The sequence below is a fragment of the Phocoena phocoena genome, chromosome 11, assembly GCF_963924675.1.
Source record: "Phocoena phocoena chromosome 11, mPhoPho1.1, whole genome shotgun sequence".
Classification (NCBI taxonomy): domain Eukaryota; kingdom Metazoa; phylum Chordata; class Mammalia; order Artiodactyla; family Phocoenidae; genus Phocoena; species Phocoena phocoena.
In genome coordinates this window covers 91,832,645-91,852,064 of record NC_089229.1, presented here as the reverse complement: position 1 = coordinate 91,852,064, position 19,420 = coordinate 91,832,645, and the positions used below count along the sequence as shown (strand labels likewise).

The 19,420-nt window shown below is 47.0% G+C and overlaps 1 protein-coding gene across 1 annotated transcript in view; it reads right to left on the bottom strand.

Annotated features, from left to right (window-relative positions):
* GRIN2B (glutamate ionotropic receptor NMDA type subunit 2B) overlaps positions 1-17,736 on the bottom strand; it is a 293,385-nt gene extending 275,649 nt beyond the window's left edge. Inside the window, exon 1 of the mRNA XM_065888259.1 lies at positions 17,326-17,736. Coding sequence (XP_065744331.1) covers positions 17,326-17,736 — 411 coding nt within the window. The remainder of the gene's footprint in view (positions 1-17,325) is intronic.
* Between the last annotated feature and the right edge of the window lie 1,684 nt (positions 17,737-19,420).

Sequence of the window (19,420 nt, the reverse complement as noted above, 5' to 3'; positions counted from 1 at the left end):
CTCCAGGCAGTCAAGAGGCAGAAAATGGACTCCGGATGGTTAAACAAGGTGGCTGCTGTCAAAAGAGGAGACAGGAGCATGGGGAAAGGGAGTTAAGAAAAAGATTAAAAACACATTCTTTTCCAATTGCGTAATTTTCTCAGGGCTAACGGTTGAGGTCAGGATGACAAAGGTGGCCACGGTTGCTACTTGGAAGTCCCAGCAACATACCAAAAAACCCTATTCAAGCCCTACTGCTACCTCCCAGAGGACAGGAAGCCAGCTCCAGATATCTGCAACTCTTAGAAGCCGCAGAAGCCCCTACTGTAATGACAGGGGAGCCTCTCTATTGGGTCAAAGAGCACAAGAGCAGAAAATGCCAAAGGAAGAGGAGGTGCACCTCCTTCAGAGCACGGAAACCTGTGTCCAGGTCCCCTCCTCCGCTGAACAGACTGGTTTTCATCATAATCATGAAACTGATCTCCAAGAAGAACTGAAATGACACCAGTAACTCTTCAAGGTGTTATCAAGTCTTCCCTTCCACTGACCAGGGAGACTTCTCCTTGGCACAGAAACTTCGGGGACGAATCGGAGAACTTCCAGAACCCCAAAGGCCACGTTACGTTCCTTGGTAAAATAAGCCACCAATTTAGTCTCGGCAACAGTGATCAGAGACCAAGGCATTCATAAAAATACTACCCCAAACTCACGGATGCTTCTGGTACAGACAGGTTAGACGTCTCTGGGAAGATCGCTGGGCAGGCAGGCAGAATGAGGACTGAGACTCCAGCCACCAGCCCTCCTCTCCGCCCCGCTGAGCAGTCTTGGGGTCCTGCTGCTTTGCCTGTGCCCCTCCTTGGCCTGAGAAAAGCTTCCAGGGCCCGAAGGAGTGCAACCGGAGTTGCCGCTGTTGACAACTTCAGCTGAAGCTCGCCGCTCCTCTCCTGCCTGGTTCTGGGAACAGTGCACTCACATGTCCTGCCCCAATTCCTCTGTCCCTGGGCTCCAACCCCGGGATACCGGCCTTTCGTCCTTTCAGTATCAGCTCTGCCTTCCAGAACCATCCATCCAGGGTAGGAGACCCTCTGTGATCTCCATTCCGAGGGGCTGGGGGAAGATGGCTCTGGCAGAGATTCCAGGCAAGTGGCCAGCCTGGGCCAAGGGGAAGAGCATTATTCACAGAATCACAGATGTTAGAGATGAAAAGAACTCGCAGAGCCACATCTCACTCATGCATCCCACCTTGCGAAGTAGGCCCTCTTCCAAGAGCATATGGCCTGCTCCCATCTGATTTCAAAGGCTCTTTCATTACCAATAAGGTATGACATGTACTGAGTGTGCCCTGTGTGCTCCATGTGGCCCCAGTCACACGAAGAGGAGACAAATGGATTCCCCTCCTCAGAAAAGGGCTGCCACACTGCGAGATACATTTGCCTCTCCTGTGCATTGCTTGAGCCCACCCTGCTATCCGTCCCTCCATCCCGACACGGATACCATTCACACACCTGAATACAACTCTTGCACGTAAACAGGCCTCTGATCATCAGAGAAACTAACAGGGAGAGTAGGTGGTGAAGACCCGGCAAAAAGAGAGGAACAGCGGGAAGGGGCCGAGGAGGGGGCTGGTTGAAGCAGCCTATGGATACCACCCCCAGGAAGGTGGCACCTGCCTAGATTTTGATCCAAGGTGATAACATTTACAGCTGATTTCCTAAGACTATTGAGAGAATAGCAAGAGACAGTTTTCTCCAAGGCCTATAGCCATACAGGACAGTGAAGCAAAAATATTACTCCTTCTTTGTCAACTTCTCACCTGCTGAGATGGAAACTCAGACCGATGTGTATCTGGTTTCACTTTCTCCGGACACACAGCAAGCTAGAAAAAAATATCTTTCCAATCCCAAAAATGTCAGGGAAGAGTCTGATTTGATCCAGGAGTCAAATCCTGGGCCACCCACTTGGAAGTGGGTGGGCTTGAGGGGGCACGTCCCCTCTGGGAGAACAGAGGCCTGGGAAGGCGTGGGAGCTCCTGGGAGCCTCAGTTCCGGCCCAAGCAGACTGGGAATTGACCAGCAGTTTTGTCCACCCTCATGGACCTCTCTCTCTGACTTCTCTTTCCCTTTCTACTTCTCGTCTCTCATCTCACTCTCTTCTCTCCTTCAGAGCCTGTCCTCTTGTTTGGAATGTTTAAGTCCTAAGCAAGACCGACTGGGAGAGGGAGGAATCAACTTTCAAGGTCAAGTGCCAGTTGGCCGCTGTCTGGGCAATCGGGAGAGTCCCCTCCCAGGCTAAGCTGGGTGTTCCAGGAAGACCGAGGACATGACAGCGACCCAGGGCGAGTGCGGCCCCCCCTGGTGAAGTCCCTGGGCGCTACTGTCATCAGACGAGGGTCCCCGTTGCCGCACTGCCACTGCTAGTGTGTGACCGTGGCCAGTTACTTGCCTTTCTGATGCTCAGTTTCTTCATCTGGAAAAGAAGGAGAACAGTCCTACTGCCTAAATCCTAGGGCTCCCTTGAGAGTTTAAACTGGCTAAATGTGGCTAAAGCACTATCTCGTACAACATGTAGCCCTGACTTGTAGGAGGCACTTGGTCGTTTTTAAACGGGCAAAGAGAATGAAGCTGACTTCTTCTGAAACTCCAGATCTAGTCCTCCCCAGTCTCTCAGTAACCACGGAAAACACATCCGAAAGAGCACGATAATCGCTTCTAGACCAGGACACGAGAGCCTGCACTGCAGCTGAAGGTCAGGGCCGAGGGCCGCAGAGCCTGACATGTGATGGCTGAGTGTCCCCTACCCCAGTTCCTCCGCCCCTCCTTACCACGTCCACGTTCACTGCTCCCTCCCTTCCAGCTTCCTTTCCTCTCCTCCTTCAGTTTCTTCTCACCCTTCGCCAACCACTCTCGCTCCTCCTTAAGCAGCCACGTGAATACATTGCATTGGGGACCACGTGAATACACTGTACAAACAGAAAGCTCAGTGGAGAGGTCCTGACCCATCGCAGAACTCTACAACCTAAAAACGTGCCATGCTCTACTCACCAGTGGCTCCCAAACCTGCCTGTGTCTCCCAGTCCCTTGGGGGATGTTTGTGACAACTGTGAAATTAGTGGGGCTTTACTCCAAACCTATTAAATCAGAATCACTGGGTACAGACTCAGAGAATCTGAATTCTTAAATCATAATAAAATTTTAAAATTCCTCTGTGGCTTCTAAGTTCCAGTCACTTTAAGAACCACTACCACACACTGCACAATTAAACTACAAAAACAAGCTCCTTTCCCCTCTTCTTCTTGATGATTTTTGGTTCCTTCATTCCCATCACCCTCTCAACTTATGATACTACACAGCTTTATTTTCTGAGAATTTACAATATTTGCTTTTACGTGAGCAATGAGAACCCTGGAATGGCAAGAGAATGAAAGGCAAAGGTGTTGGAGGGAGCTGGAAAGACTATGCAGACGTGGATCTATGAAGGGGGAAAGCACGAGAATGCAGGTAGAGGGCAGCAGGAATAAGGGCCGGCGGGGGGGGGGGGGGGGGGGGGGGGGGCGGGAGGGGCGGGGGGCAGCAGCATGGAGAAACTACAGTGAAGCCTGGCTGTAGTTGTCTGTTGTCCTGGCAACGTGATGCTGAAAGCCTGAAGGCTGCTGCTCCCTCTAACACTGGACAACATGTCGTCAAGGCAACAGAATGCATCCAAGACACATGGTGGCTGGCCATGTGGTCTTGGGGGTGTGCCAGGAATCCGCAGTTGAAGGCAGGCTACACTGGCTGTGCCGTTACACCACCTCCCACTCTCAGTGCCCACACCCTTCAACCCCCCATCAAATCTTGCCCTGGCTGTTCCATTCCCTGTGGCACTGTTCTCAGTGCCATCAGCCCCCCTTGGAAAGAGTGATTCTCTCAGGCTGCAGCGATGTAGATGTAAGTCCAGGAACTGGCCACCGGACACTGGTGCGTGCATGGGAACTCCATAAACTCAAAAGGAGAGGAAGCTATTTAGCCAATGACAATGTTTCTAACTTCCTCCATTGCTTGGCTACTTTGCTCCCAAGTTTGTAAACAAATTTTGTGAAAACAACAAAACTGCATCATCCGTAGATATATCTAAAGAAGATGATGCCCGATTCCAGAGGCATCTGTATCTCAGTCCTACTAGGAATGATAATAGCAGCGATTTTGCAAAACCAGGCGTGTTCCTGGCCGAGTAATGAGTCCTGTAAAGGGTACTTCATTTCACTTCATAACAGCTCTTTGAAGTTAATGAGCATTAACTCTATCACAGAGGTGAGAAGTCACACAACATGGCAAGAGGTCGCTCAGCTTCTGAAAGACGGAGCCAAGACTCAAACTGGCTCCAAGGTACATGTCCCGTCTACCACACTCTACCGCTCCCATCTGAAAAGATGCCAAGTCAAGTTACATCACTCCCTTCTTACACCTTCTAGAATGAATTGAAAAATACCCAACTTTGTGCCAAGGCTCTCAGGCCCTCCAAGATCTATCTCACGGTACCTTTCAACCTCAGCTGCTACCTTTGCCCCCATGCCCATCCCCCTCCAGCCCTACTGACCCTCCGGCCACTCATCAAACAACAAAAAAACATGCCCGCCCTTCAAGAATTTTGCACCTGCTGTTCTCTCTGCCAAAAGGCTGCTCCTCAGATTTTCATCCTTCTGGATCCTTCTCATACAAATGCCAAGTGCCACATCCTCAGAGACCTTCCCTGACAATCCCAAAATAGCCCACAATATCCCTCCCTGCTGTTTTCATTAAAACATTTACCATTGCCTCAAATAATACTGTTTACTTTATGTGTTTGTTTATTGTCAGTCATTGTACCCAGAGGGCATGCCTCTCTTATGGACTAGATCTCCAAGACCTTGAACAGTTCCTGACACCCAGTAGATACTTAATAAGTATTTTTTGAATAAATGAATAAATCAGTGAGAAAGGCTGTTGTTTTTTGCTAAAGGAAGTTTCAAAATCTCTCGCAAGTACCTTTGGAAACTTAATCACACTGATTAAAGTTCATTGGTGCTACCTGGCTGATTAGCATGTCACATGAATCGCACATGTTTACCTTTCAAAACTTTTTAAAAAATGTTTATTTCTTTCTGCTTCCTCCTTTGAAAGAAGGCTAATAGAGTCAAGATCATCACCGGCACCCGTCTGCTTTGCGTGATAAAAGCTTTGCTCTGCTACCTCAGATGCACCCCTAACCTGAGACTGCCCTCCTGCCATGAGTGTCTGCTGGGAATTAAGTGGCTGTGAGTGCCAAGGTGCTGAGGGCTGGTATCTGGCAGAGGTGAAGAAGGGAAGGGTGAGGGAGATAGCAGCCTGGAGAGAGAGAAGGAATGTACTCGCCAGCAACCAGAGATTAATCCTACCGTCCATTTTTATTTGGGTTTAAAATACTTTTCTCTTAATTGTGACTAACATCTGTTGCACTGAAATAATAATCTACCTATATATTTAAATAAGTATGTATCAAGGGCTTACTATGCGCCAAGCTATACGTTATGTTCTGCAGACACAGAAAGGCAAAAGACATAGCCCCTGCCCTCATGAAGCTTGTAGTCTAGCAGGACGGACGGCTAATAAAAAACGATTATGATTCATTACAGTTGTGATAAGGACTATGAAAAGTATGAAATGAAAGGGGATAAAGGGAAAAGAAACAGGAGCTTTTATTTGAGGGGAGGGAAAAAGAAAAATCGGAAAGCATGACATTGGATTAGGAGGGCAGCCCTAGGTGAGATGCTCTATCCTGACGACTGGATAAGAGAAAGATACAAGCAACTAACGGCAGCGGCAAACACACACACAGACACAGACACACACACACACGCACACGCGCACAGGTACACAAAGAAGCAAAACCAAACCCAAGGAGAGAGGAGGACAGAAAGGGATGCTAAAAGACAAGCCTCACTGCCCTGAATTTCCACCAAAGAACAGCTGACTAACTCTGACACCTCACCTCTCAGCACTGTCCCAGGCCCCGGAGGTCCAGAACACGCGAGCCAAGTACCCGGGAGCTAGGTGAGTTCAGATCCTGCCGTGGACGGCTTGCGTTTCTATTCACATCACTCCCTCACTCATTCATTTATTCAGTGGAGACTTACTGAAAAACTCTCGCAGACCCACTCTTACTGATTCCTGCTATTTGCCAGGCCTTTTCTAAGCACTTTTAATAACTTTACTTAATAAACCTTAAGAAACAGGGTCTATTTTTACCACCATTGTATAGACGAGGAAACTTAAGAGTCAGAGAAGTCAAGTTATTTGCCAAAGGTCACACAGTAAACAGTGGAGCCAGGAAACAATCTAGGCACTGAGATTCCAGAGCGCCCCCCCTTAACTGCCATGTGAGTGTTGCTACTTCCCTAAGGCTGCCATAAAAGTTGTATCACATACTTGGCGGCTTAAAACAACAGAAATCTCTTTTCTCAGAGTTCTGGAGGCTGGAGCCTGAAATCGAGAGTCGGCAGGGTCGTGTTCCCTCTAAAGGCTCCAGGGGAGAATCTTCCTTCGCCTCTTCCAGGTTTCTGGTGGCTTCCCTGGCTTGTGGCTAAATAACTCCAGCACCTGCCTCTTTCAAGGACTACCCCTTTGTGTAGATGTCTTCTCCTCTTGTACCTCTTAGAAGGACATTTGTCGCTGGATTTAGGGCCCACTTGGCTAATCCAAGATGATCTCATCATAAGATCCTTAATTACATCTGTAAAGATCCTTTTTTCAAATGAGGTCACATTCACAGGGTCCAGGAGTTAGGACACGGAAGTATCATTTCGGGGCCACCATTCAACCCACTAGAGTGTGTATATAGAGTGTACATTTTAACAACTGCTAATTGTGTAACAACAGTTGGCTGTTACTATGCACCCGACATTATGGCATGTGCTAGGAACACGAAAGTCAGTAAAGCATGGCCTGGCCCACAAGGAGCCCGCTGTACAGCAAATGAGACAGATAAGTAAACAGGATGGGTTATAATAAAAGCTTAAATAGAGCACAGGTGAAGTGCAAAAAATAAAAAAGAACTAGTAAATTCTGTGAAGATGGGAGTCAGAAAAGGGTTCACAGAAGTGCCATGATTTCTCTTGGAAAGTGAGTAGTAGGTGCTTCTGGGAGGAAAAGGAGGAAGAGGCACTGACCAAGGCCCAGAGATGTAAAACAGTCAGGACCAGACGAGGGGCGGTGACTGATTTAGCGTGACCTCACGTTGCCGTTCAAGGGCGGGGAGGTGAAGGGAAAATCCTGGAGAGGTGGCCTGGGACCACATCAGAGAGGATGTCCTAGTCCCAGCTGTGGAAGCCGGTATGGAGTTTTAAGTCAAAGTGTAACCATCAGATCTGAGTTTCTAAAGAACCACACAGGCAAGCTGCCACGTGGCGGGGAGGACAAGAGGGCAGAAGTGCTGCTGAGGTCACTGCAGTGCACGGCGGGGAGGGGATCCGCGACAAGGCTTCTCTACTGTTGGATAACTGTCCTGAGGGGAAGGAAGTGGCCGGGGTTGACCCCGGACTGGGCAGCTGCTCCCTCCTGCTTTAGATAAGCCTCTCTTTTCTCCTCGTTCTTGTTCTCTTCTTATCTCTCTAAGAATTTCTTTAGCTCTTTCCCATCTCCCCCTCCTCCCATCCCTCAAGTGGGGCTTCTGTCCTGGACACACTTCTCTCCTCGTCCCCCGCGTTCGTTCTCAGCCTCTCCTCCAGGCTCCTGGTTTCAACGACCCTCTCCATCCTAACGAGGCTCATCTCAACTTCCAGCCCACCAGATCACTCTCTTTACCTCCAGTCCCAGATCCAACCGCTTGCCAGTGGTTTCCACTCCTGTGATCCACCCACGTTCCAAATTCTACTCATCCTCATTTCCACTGTCACCAAGTCTGTGACAAACCTAATGACTCTTGTCATCGTAATTTGTGTAATAGCACTAAAAGGGTCAACGGTGTTCAGTGCCACAGAAGGTCACGAACGACTTGAAAATCCCACTTGGATTTGGCATTTTGGATAAAGGGAAAGACGATGAATTGAAAACAGCAATTTCCGAGGAGCATTTAAGGAATTTAACTATGAAAACAAAGAGCGAGGGAGGAAAACCAGGGTCAAGGAAAGCTTTCAGGTTTGTTTATTTATTAATATGAGAGTGATCTGAGCATGTTCGAAGAGGGCAAAATTGACATTTTGGGGAAGACAATTCTTGACTGGTGGGTACTATCATGTATACTGCAGGACACTTAACACACCTGGCCTCTGTGTCCTAAGTGCTAGTACTGGGTGCGTGCAGAAACACACACACACACACACACACGCACACACACAGACCAGTCATTATCATCATCCAAAAAACTGCCCCAGTACATTTCCAAACATCTCCTGAGGACCACTAAGCTAGAGGGCAGATGCCAGCAGGGAGGAATAAGTGGATAATTAAGGAGAAAAAGGACATAACTGATGAGCCAGAGTCCTGGAGGACATGTGAGGCGACTGGACCAAGGGCACAAAAGCAGAGTTTGGTGTAAGGCAGGAGAATTTTCACATGAGAGATGTTGAGCTTTAGAGTCACACAAACATTGGTTGAATTCCTAGGTCATCACTTCCTTCCTTTGAGAGACACTGCCTGTTGACTAACCTCAAAGTTGGTCCCCACGCTTGTCCCCTTGCCACCTCCACCAGAGAGCCTGCAACCTCCAAAGGGGTGGCCATGTGACATGATTTGGGGTCATGAGATCAAGGATATGGGGAAGACTTTTCCTGATCTAATGATACCCAGCCCCTGGCTTTCCCTGCTCTGGGTTTGGGGCAGGACGCCTAGAGCAAGGGCAGCCTCCTCACAACAACTACCAAAATGTCAAGGAAATCCCCGCGGTCAGCCCTGACCTCACCATGTGACTGCACCAGCCCCAGCAGTCCCCAGCGCTGAGAAACCAATAAACACCTATTGGTTTAAGCCATCATGAGCAGTCAATACCTAAACATCCTGGGCAAAACAGCCTCTCTGATCTACGGCTGCCTCACCTGTGAAATGCAGACAAAATGCATGCCTTACAAATGCAATGAAAGAACTGAACGAAGCAACGTATAAATGAAGCTCATATTAAGGTGACCAGCTCAGAGCCTGACGAAAGCAAATGATCGGTGTCAGTTCTCTTTCTCATTGAAACCTCCTAACAACCCGTGATAAACTCGGGGGTTCTCTGTGCCTGTGAAACAGAATAGAAGCAGTAAAGTATTTTGCCTTCAGAAAAATGGAATAAAACTAGCCTTGAACGTTACTCTCATACATGGTGAACCCTTAAGCCACAGAATCAAAATATAACGTTGGGGAATATAAACTGATACAGCCACTGTGGAAAACAGTACGGAGGTTCCTTAAAAAACTAAAAATAGAACTACCATACGACCCAGCAATCCCACTACTGGGCAAATACCCTGAGAAAACCATAATTCAAAAAGACACAGGCACCCCAATGTTCACAGCAGCACTATTTACAATAGCCAGGACATGGAAGCAACCTAAATGTCCATCAACAGACGAATGCATAAAGAAGATGTGGTACGTATATATACAACGGATTATTGCTCAGCCATAAAAAGGAACGAAACTGGGTCGTTTGTAGAGACGTGGATGGACCTAGAGAGTGTCATACAGAGTGAAGTAAGTCAGAAAGAGAAAAACAAATATCATATATAACACATATATATTGGAATCTAGAATAATGGTATAGATGGCCTTATTTGCAAAGCAGAAATAGAGAACAGATGTAGGGAACAAATGTATGGATACCAAGGGGGAAAGGGGTGGGGTGGGAGGAACTGGGAGATTGGGATTCACACATATACACTACTGATATTATGTATAAAGTAGACGACTGAGGGGAACATACTGTATAGCACAGGGAACTCTACTCAATGCACTGTGGTGTCCTAAATGGAAGGGAAGTCCGAAAGGGAGGGGATATATGTGTATGTATGGCTGATTCATTTTGCTGTGCAGTAGAAGCTAACACAACATTGTAAAGCAACTATACTCCAATAAAAATTAATTAAAATATGTATACATATAAAATGTTGAATAAAATATAGATATAAAGCCTAAGAATGAGGCAAAAAGATAGAGTCACGGAAGTCTCAGAAAGGGGAATGAAAATACATTCTTGGTGTATAAATCAGATTCCAAGGAGTTTTTCAGCAGTATCAGTGTAATCTATTAAAAACTGGCTGGTGAGGCCATTCCCTGGAGGTCCAGTGGTTAGGACTCCATGCTCTCATTGCCGAGGGTGCGGGTTCAATCCCTGGTTGGGGAACTGAGATCCTGCAAGCCGCACGGTGAGGCCAAAAAAATTAAAAAGATAAAACCTGGCTGGTGACATTTAGTAAATTAAGTTCCTTCCTATGTCTTTAACATATTACTACTTCCTACCTAGTACTTTTAATATTCCCCTCATCTCATTGCTCACTTTTTCTTTTATATCAACAGAGATAAATCGATGAGTAACCCTGGATTCAAAGACTATTTAATTCTGCTCTGCTTTCTTTTTTAATGTTCTTGGCTTATCTTCATTGCTTACATCCTATATGTATCAGTTTATTGAAATCACTGTATGTCTCTGCTTTGAAAATCGTGATATGTCCTGATCAGGGCGCAGTCAGTAACTGCATGGCCACAGAGGTGGAACCCACGGAGCTGCTGCTGACCCACCGGGCTTAAAATGAAGGGCACTGACATCCCAAGCTCCTCTCTTTCGGTTAATGGGAAAACATTAGAGTCCCATTTTCTTCAAATGATTTAGGTAAGGTCTGGTGTAGGAAAACACAGGACAGCGTATACTGAGGCCCTACGGTTTACCAAGCGCTGGGCACGCTGCTTCATAAGGCTTGGTAAAACCCACTAGGATCCAAGTGTTATTTCTGTCCCCATTTTACAAACGGAAAACTGGAGGCTAAGAGTGTTTAAGGAGCACAACTACAGTCACATGACTGGGAATGCACAGAGCTTGAGCCTACTGGCTACAAAGCCCGCCTTCCCTCCATGTGATGTCACCTCCTTCCTTCCACAGACACACCATCACCTCCTGCCAGCTGCGTGAGAAGTGATGCCTCACGCGTTACTTTCTAGCAACAAGCACCTTAATTTCTGTGAATGCCTAAAGCAATTTCTGGAGCCTCAGTTTTTCCAGGCATTAAAACTGCACCTGGACTTCAAGTGGCTGGTCTCTTGAAAGCAAATCCCAGCTCCAACTGGAAAAGAGCAGATACGCTGGCCAATGAGATGCAGGTGTATAGTCCTGGAACCCCCACAGGCTTGAGGGCAGCATCATTGCAACGTCTACGGTGTCTCAGGGAGAACTGCCCGCGCGCCTTCCCCCAGAGTATAGTTCAAGGAAGTAGGAAAAATGGGAGAGGAGTAACGGACCCCCAGATGATTCTATCCTGGCTTTTTTCTGACCTCCTCAGTGTGTGGACTGAAAGTTTTAAAGTCGGCGGAAAAAATTTTAAAAGAAGACTCAGATCCCAGTCCCACTACGTTTCTAGCTGTGTGACTTTGGCCACGACACGTAAACTCTCTCCCATCAAGTGAAATAATGCTACTTGTCCCACAGGACTGCTTAAGGATTAAGATGCTCACTAACGTCATGCCTGGCACAAAGCTGGCGTATGACAGCAGCTTTGCTACTGTCTTGCCTCTCCCACCTCTGTGACTTAACTCTGCTCATCACCAAAGAATGCTCTAACACCACGGTTTGCTCTTGAAGTGTGCTATTCCAAGAAATACCATATCACAAACAACTAAGAAGCAAGGTTAAAAAAAAACTCAAAGTCACCCCCAAATTCGGGAATACAGTGCGGTATGAATCGCATGGCCATCTTGGTTTCAAGATTATGTTGGATATGGAAACCCCACATGAGCAGATGGAAGGCAGTTAAGGTATTTACAGGGTCACAGTCCACGGCTGGCTCAACTACTGTCTCCAAACATATTGCCATTAGGTGTCGGGGTGGGGGGAGGGAGTAGGGAACAGGGGGAGAGTGAGGGAAGATGGGGCCAAAGGAGAGTAAGGGCCATCCTCCTGGCCCCAGGTGGATTCCAAAACGTGGCTTTCTGCAAAGAAAATCAGAGCGCTAGTAGAAGTATTAATTCTCAACCAATAAATTGAGAAATGAAACAATCATAGCAACAGATGCCAGAGTAAGAATCTGCTCACCTGTCCTTTAGGGAGGAACAAGGATCACGACACACGTCTTAGCTACTGTACTCCACTCTGATCAACAGAGTGAAGATCACTCCGATCCATTTCCAGACCCTGACCCTTTACTCAGCACACCTTCTCTCTTCCATTTCCGCAGCATTAAAGCTCGGGTCTTCCACCCTTTTGCCTGATCCTACTGTAACTTCCACTTTCTGTATTCCTTCCTACCACCTGCCCAAGCCATTTTCATTGGCCCTAATGCTAGTGACAAAATAGTTTTCGGTGACTGTCATTCCCTGTCCCCACTTTTTAATTGGCTCACCTAAAGTATCTGTTTGCCCAGCATTTTTCCAACTATTTTATTTTATCTTCAAAATGTTGTAAAGTGGGTAGGGCAGAAAACAAAATTGAACACTTATAAACTAGAAACCGAGCGTCATGTAGCTGCAGTGATTTGTTTGCCTAAATCTCCAAAGCTCCTGAGAATGGAGACTGAAACACAGGACTTACAATTCTTAGAGCAGTGCTTTGTGGGGCAGAACTGCGTAAGTAGAAAGCGCAGGCTTCAAACTAGGTACTTCGGGATCTGAATCCCAGTTCCACTGCTCGTAAGCTGTAATATCCTGGATTAGTTACTTAACCTCTCTGAGCTAAAATCTGAAAACCCAAGAAAGGGTTCAGCAAATCAGCAGAGAAATCTCCTGCAAAGGAATGAAAGTATGTCTCGCTTTAGTTCATCATTTGGATTCTGACGGGCATCCTAATCCAGGATCTCAGGGAGAATAAAAGCAATTATAACAGAGGCAAAATAAAATGGACTCTTTATACTCGGCGGGGAACTGCCAAAAATCACCTCATACATTTTTTGGTTTTGTTTTGTTTTGTTTTGGTGGTACGCCAGCCTCTCACTGTTGTGGCCTCTCCCGTTGCGGAGCACAGGCTCCGGACGCGCAGGATCCGGACGCGCAGGCTCAGCGGCCATGGCTCACGGGCCGAGCCGCTCCGTGGCATGTGCGATCTTCCCGGACCAGGGCACGAACCCGTGTCCTCTGCATCGGCAGGCGGACTCTCAACCACTGCGCCACCAGGGAAGCCCACCTCGTGCATTTTTAAATGGACCCCGTTACTGTTCTAAACGGTCTTCTGCAACAAGCGCGAGCAGTTCTTTCCTTATTAGAGTTCTTCCTTAACTGAATGTGCCCTTTTTTGGCCCTGGAGCGGCTACGCCACCAATGAGCCTCGGCCTCCCCGGTGGGACAAGAGCAAAGCTCCAAACACAGTTCAGAGCCCTTCCCCCGGTTTTCACCTGAGCTCCCCTCTCGGTTGGTCTCCAGCTGTGAAGCGCCTCTCTATTTGGCTGTGACCCTATTTCCTTTCCGTGCTTCTCCTGTCTCATGAAGGCTTGTTTCCTTCAGACTTGCTCCATACAACCTTCAGCTCAGCCTGCTGAACGCTGTGCTGGACACTTAGTGAAGCAGCTGCTCTGTATTACCTCATTTAATCTTCAACAACCCTATAATGGATATATGATTATCCCCATGGTACAGACAAGAAAACCAAGGTTTAGCGTAAGTGGTTTGGTAAGTTGTCCAGATCCCCACATCTAGGAAATGACGGTTAAAACTGCTCGGAGTCCGAATTCTGAGCTTACAACAGCTCTGCTCTATCAGCTCCCATGCTTCTTTCTGCCATGGTACGAGGTGCATTTCCTCAATGGGAAAGTGGAGACTAATTAATGTTTGTATTGATTAATTAGCACATTAATTAGCATTAGCAAAAAAGTGAGCGTAATCTATTTGATCAGATGCTGAACTATGTCTCCCTACTTTTGCCAAAAAGTCTCTGTAACTAACTGTGCTACCTTTCTTCCATCACGAACTCCTTGAATCAGGTATTTCCTCCCTGTAAACCAATCTTCCACAAGGACACTTAGTAAGTTTTATTTGAAACAAACACACAAAAAACAACTGAGTCAAAACAGAGTGGCAATTACCTATCTCATAGATGGAGGAAGCAAAATGGAAGGCTTATTCACCATCCTTCGGATGGCGACTGTACCTTCAAGACTATGCCTTAAACACAGCAAAGCTGCATTTCTTACATTTTCTGCATTAGTTCCGCTTTCAAACGTGTTGTCCTATTGCCCGTAGTGGATTCAGAGTTGTCAAACTCTGTGTCCCCATTCTATGTTGGTAAGATACAGTCATGGTACTAAAAATAACTTCTATCAAAAAATAAAAAAGCTGGCCTTAGAATTTGAGGTGTTTTATTTTTGAAACTTGCCCCCAAAGCTTATTTCTCTGATTTCTGGGGGACTTTTTATTTGCCTTCCGGCTGGTCCTTTAGGCCTGCGAACATCCCTCTGCACAGATGCCCAGCATCTCAGTGCTGCTGCCCTCTGGATCCCAGAGGTCCAGGGGGCAGTTCCTCCTGCTGCCCCACCCATCCCCTGCAGCCGCCCCCCACCCATCCAGGCCTCCCACCCCGTGACTGAGCCTTCAACACTCCCGCTTCTGTGGCACCAGGACCTCCTGCTTGCTTCTCTCTTCTTTCTCCTCTTTCTACCTACCTTTCAGTAACTCTTCTTTTCAGGTCCAAAGTCAGATATTATTTAGGCCATTTTAGCAAAGTGCCTAACAATCATTGCCTACCTCCTTTTTTTGATGGAGAGAGAAAAAGATAAGATGGGATATTGGGGTGTGGTTGCAGTGGGGGGAGGGGGAAGGGGGAGGAGACCAGAGGGGGATCTCGTTACAATGACCTGGAAAAATCCCCCTTACTGGCTTCCATCCTCCATTTGACCCCTGGAACTGGTAGCCAAGGGGCCCCCTATAGAATTAGGCTACACCTAGGCCTCCACCATTTCATAGCTCATTAATCCCCTCCTCTAGTCAGGTTCCGGTATTGCCATAATGAATCAAGTGATGCTTCACTTTTAGGCTGATAACATTCACCACAGTGCTACGTAACAGAGGAGAAAGTAAAGAAGAGGAAGGTATGAGAGACCTTAACCCTCCTCTCCATTTTCTTGAGAGGCAATCAAGCACATGGTCTGTGGAGCCAGCAACCAGTCCTGGACGCCACTTCCTAGCAGCATAATCTGGGATGTTATTTAACCTTTCTGAGCCTCAGCTTCCCCATCTGCTAAATGGAGATAAGTAATGCCACTTAGCTCACTGGGCTGTTAAGCGTATTAATTAAGATACTGCAGGCAAAGCAGTAGGTTCCCAGCACACGGTAAACACTCTGAAGCACCTAGGATACATCACTGAACAAAAGAGCCCAGTCTCTCCACGTGGCCTGCGTCATTCTTCATACTCTTATATTGTTATTATGCATTTGTAAGAGACACAGCAGAGAAGCAACCAACCAGTTTAGCCAACAACCTTTTACACTGGGATGGGGGGAGGGGGGAGCCTGAAATAACAGGCTGTGCACGAGTCCACAGATGCTAAATCAATCAATCCATCAATTATTTTCACCGGACTTGCTCTCAGAGTAAGTTTGCACTTATTTATGATTCAAAAACTGGGCTCCTCCACCTTGGCATTCTTGCCATGCAAATTGTGCCCTCAAAATACCACTGCTAAAATATAATATACTTTGCTAAGGGCAATGATGTTTAAAAAAATCTACCTGAAGCAAACACTCGTTAGGTTTTGCCAAGTCCACCTATATTCTCCATTCTATGCAAGTTTATCCCACTTCCCTTAGCATGGGCTCCTCGGGGCAGCATTTTTTCTAACATCCTTACCTGTGCCTTTACCCATGCGCATGGGACAACAGCCTTCTCACATGCTACTGAAAGCATGAAGTCCCTGCACTCAGTACTCTCCGCTTGACTTTGCCAATAGACTGAACAAAGGAAGCTCCGAAACAGACATCTCTGCCTGCTGCCGACAGATGGCGATAGTGATCACGCAAGCTTATTTTACTCTGTTAAGCCCTGTGGCCTGGTGGTTCTCAACTGGCCAAGTAGCACGCTTGTGGCGTCTGTGCTAGGTTTTGAGCTGTTTGCAAACATCGTTAAGCCCACGGCACGTCTTTTCAGTACAACACTGAAGGAGGTTTTGAAAGTGACACTAAGAAGTATAAGATGACAATGCAAAAGTAGAGACAATTTAAGAAACCCAAAGTGATGTGCAACAAATACTGCATTTGTGAAATGGGTCATTAAGGTACGAACGACTGCAGAGACAATACGTATGTGAGAAGTGCTGTACTTTCACTGTACAAAGCAAGGAAAAATGACCGAATACGTGAAACATGTAAAAACAAAACATAACTACAAACAAAACACTTTTTCCTGTAGGCAGAGAATAAGCATCGATGTCACCTGATAATTACTTTGTCGTGTGACAATCTAATATTAGTGTAGGAGAGACTATGACTTATTGGCCGCCTTAAAGCAGTGGTTCTCAGCCTTAACTGCACTCGAGAATCACCTGCTGAGCTTTTAAAAATCCTAAAGCCTAGGCTGTGCTCCAGAACCTCTAGGGGTGGGACCCAGGCAATGGTTGCGCTGAAAGCTCTTCAGGTGATTCCAATGTGCAGTCGGGGTCAAGAACCACTGCCTTCAAATCTAAGCCGGGGAAACACAGCTGCAACTGGTTCTACGGGTTAAAATCCATTCACATGTGCAGACGGGATGCGTGTTGAGCCTGGACACCTTAGCAAGGAGTACTTCTCTAGGATATCTGAATCTTCAAGGAGACAAATTACCTGCCTCAGGGAATTTTGCTTTTTATATTCTTGAAACTGGTATGGGGGGAGAACACGTATTATCGAGGAAGAATACAGCACACTTTTTCTAAAGTTTTGAAGGAGGTATTCATACACGTATTTGAAGAAAATGTATCACCGAGCTACAACCTTCAACATCTCTTAGTCATTTCGGTGAATCCATTTACAAACAAATGGACACACAAACCTGTTCCAAACAAAAGGAGCTTCTAGACACCAGCATCTTTCCCTCACTTTCAACTCCAAAGCACTAGACTAGCTCCTGGTCTATCCATTCACTCAGTGCATTCTGGTTACCTCTGGTTACACTCCATCTTTCATAATCGAGTTCGGCATTCAAACAAATGCATCATTTAGTTCTCAGTACATACCCCCCAGGCTCTTCTCACCACGGCCCCCTTTTACCTTGTCTGCCATTATCATCGAGGAGCCCCCGTGGATACCCAGGATGGGGGTGAGAGTCTGGGCTGAAATGAAGTCAAGGATCTGGGCGATGGCTTCCTGGTCTGTGTCGTCAGCGAACACCACGCCCTGGACCTTCCGGTCAGACATGAGATCACAGATGCGGGTTATGATGCTCTTTGGGTCCGTCTCATTCATGGCTACCAGCTCCACACGGGGCACCACAGAGAGATGGTGGAAATCATCTTTCTCGTGGGCATCCTTGATGGCCACCTCGTCTGAAGTGCCCACGAGGATGACGGCAATGCCAATGCTGGGCGGGCTCTTCTGAGACCGAGCTCTGCTGCCCGACACGGCCAGGACAGCCAGCACCAACCAGAACCGGGGGGAACAGCATTCTGCTCTGGGCTTCATCTTCAACTCGTCGACTCCCTGGAAACACAAAGAGAGAATGGTAACGTTACACCCCACACTACACGACTGTCTGGGAAGAGGCTGGATGCTGCAAGTCAAGGAACTCATCTCCTTTTACTGATCATCAAACCCAGCTTCTATCTTCTAGCCTAGTTTCTTATCTCTTGTGTTTGCACAGCAGAGTGAGGAAAAAAAACTTCCGAAAGCATCAGAAATCCTTGAGCAAGACACTAAAAGATGCTACTGCTATAGCCATCAGCAGCAAACAGACAGGGACAAACAACGGAAAGAGGAGGTAAGTGGTCCAGGCAAGTCACACCAAGCGCACGAACACAGGAGTCTCCAAGAGCGTGTCCGGCTGTTGCTGCGAGATCCCCGGTACTCCTGTCACAACCCATCCTTGAACTGCTCTGGGGCCAAGGGATGGCAAAGGCCAGGCAAAGTGAGCAGCAAAATGGGCTCAGCAGAGGTTCCCTACAAAACGTGGTCTGGAAGAGCTGGATACAGGAAGTTACAGATACATAAGCCTCCATTCTTGATGCCTTTACTTTGTATTCACCTCAAAGGTGGACAAGAGCCTGAAAATCCTTCAGCAACCCATCCGGCTCTTAATACTAAATCAAAAACAGCCCATATGTTGTTTGGGCAGTACTTTTAAAAACATCTCCGATCCTTACAATAAACCAGCAGGGGGGAAATAAGAAAAACATTCTTATCACCATTTTATGGATGTTGAAGGGAAGACTCGGAAAAGCTAAGAAGTCCGAGACCATAAGCCAATTAAGTGAAATGAACATGAGCCCAGATCTTCTGGTTTCAGGCCAACCCGCCTTACATCACATTGCCTCTTACATCATCATCACTTATTACGAGGAATAGTTTTATTCCCATTTGTTTATGCATCAAAGTATGGCGATTTGGACAAATGCTATTAAATTACTGACCTAGTGACCTTCCTGAAATGACTGACTTCATGTTTGCATGCAGTTTACCACTTTTTACCTTTTACCACAAACTCCTCCTGCCTCTTTACTTCCACATGTGCCCCTAAATCTTACACTCTGCACCAGACTGAGGACACAACTCTCTACAAAGCTTGGCCATTTCTCTTTTCACGTCTCACCATTCTCCAAGAGCTCCCCTTACTGAAATAGAACTGGTCCTGCTTAGATTGTATTGATTTGTTTTAAATAATCATTTATGGTACATCTGGTATGTGTTAGGTACCATACTAGGCATTTCCTCCTCTGCAATCTCTTTAGTCCTCCTAGAAACCCTATAAATTAGTCATTTTATCCCCATTTCTCAAATGGAGAAACCAAAGCTCAAAACAGTTACATTATGTTGCCAAGGTCAATGATATTACAACACCAGCATGCCGGTACATGCCAATACAAAATACACGTAGCGTTTTGGGGACTTCCCTGGTGGCAGAGTGGTTAAGAATCCACCTGCCAACGCAGAGGACGCAGGTTCCAGCCCTGGTCTGGGAAGATCCCACATGCCGTGGAGCCAACTAAGCCCATGCGCCACAACTACTGAAGCCCCACGTGCCCTAGAGCCCACACACCGCAACTACTGAGCTCGAGTGCCACAACTACTGAAGCTCGCACGCCTAGAGCCCGTGCTCCGCAATAAGAGAAGCCACCGCAATGAGAAGCCCACGCACCGCAACGAAGAGTAG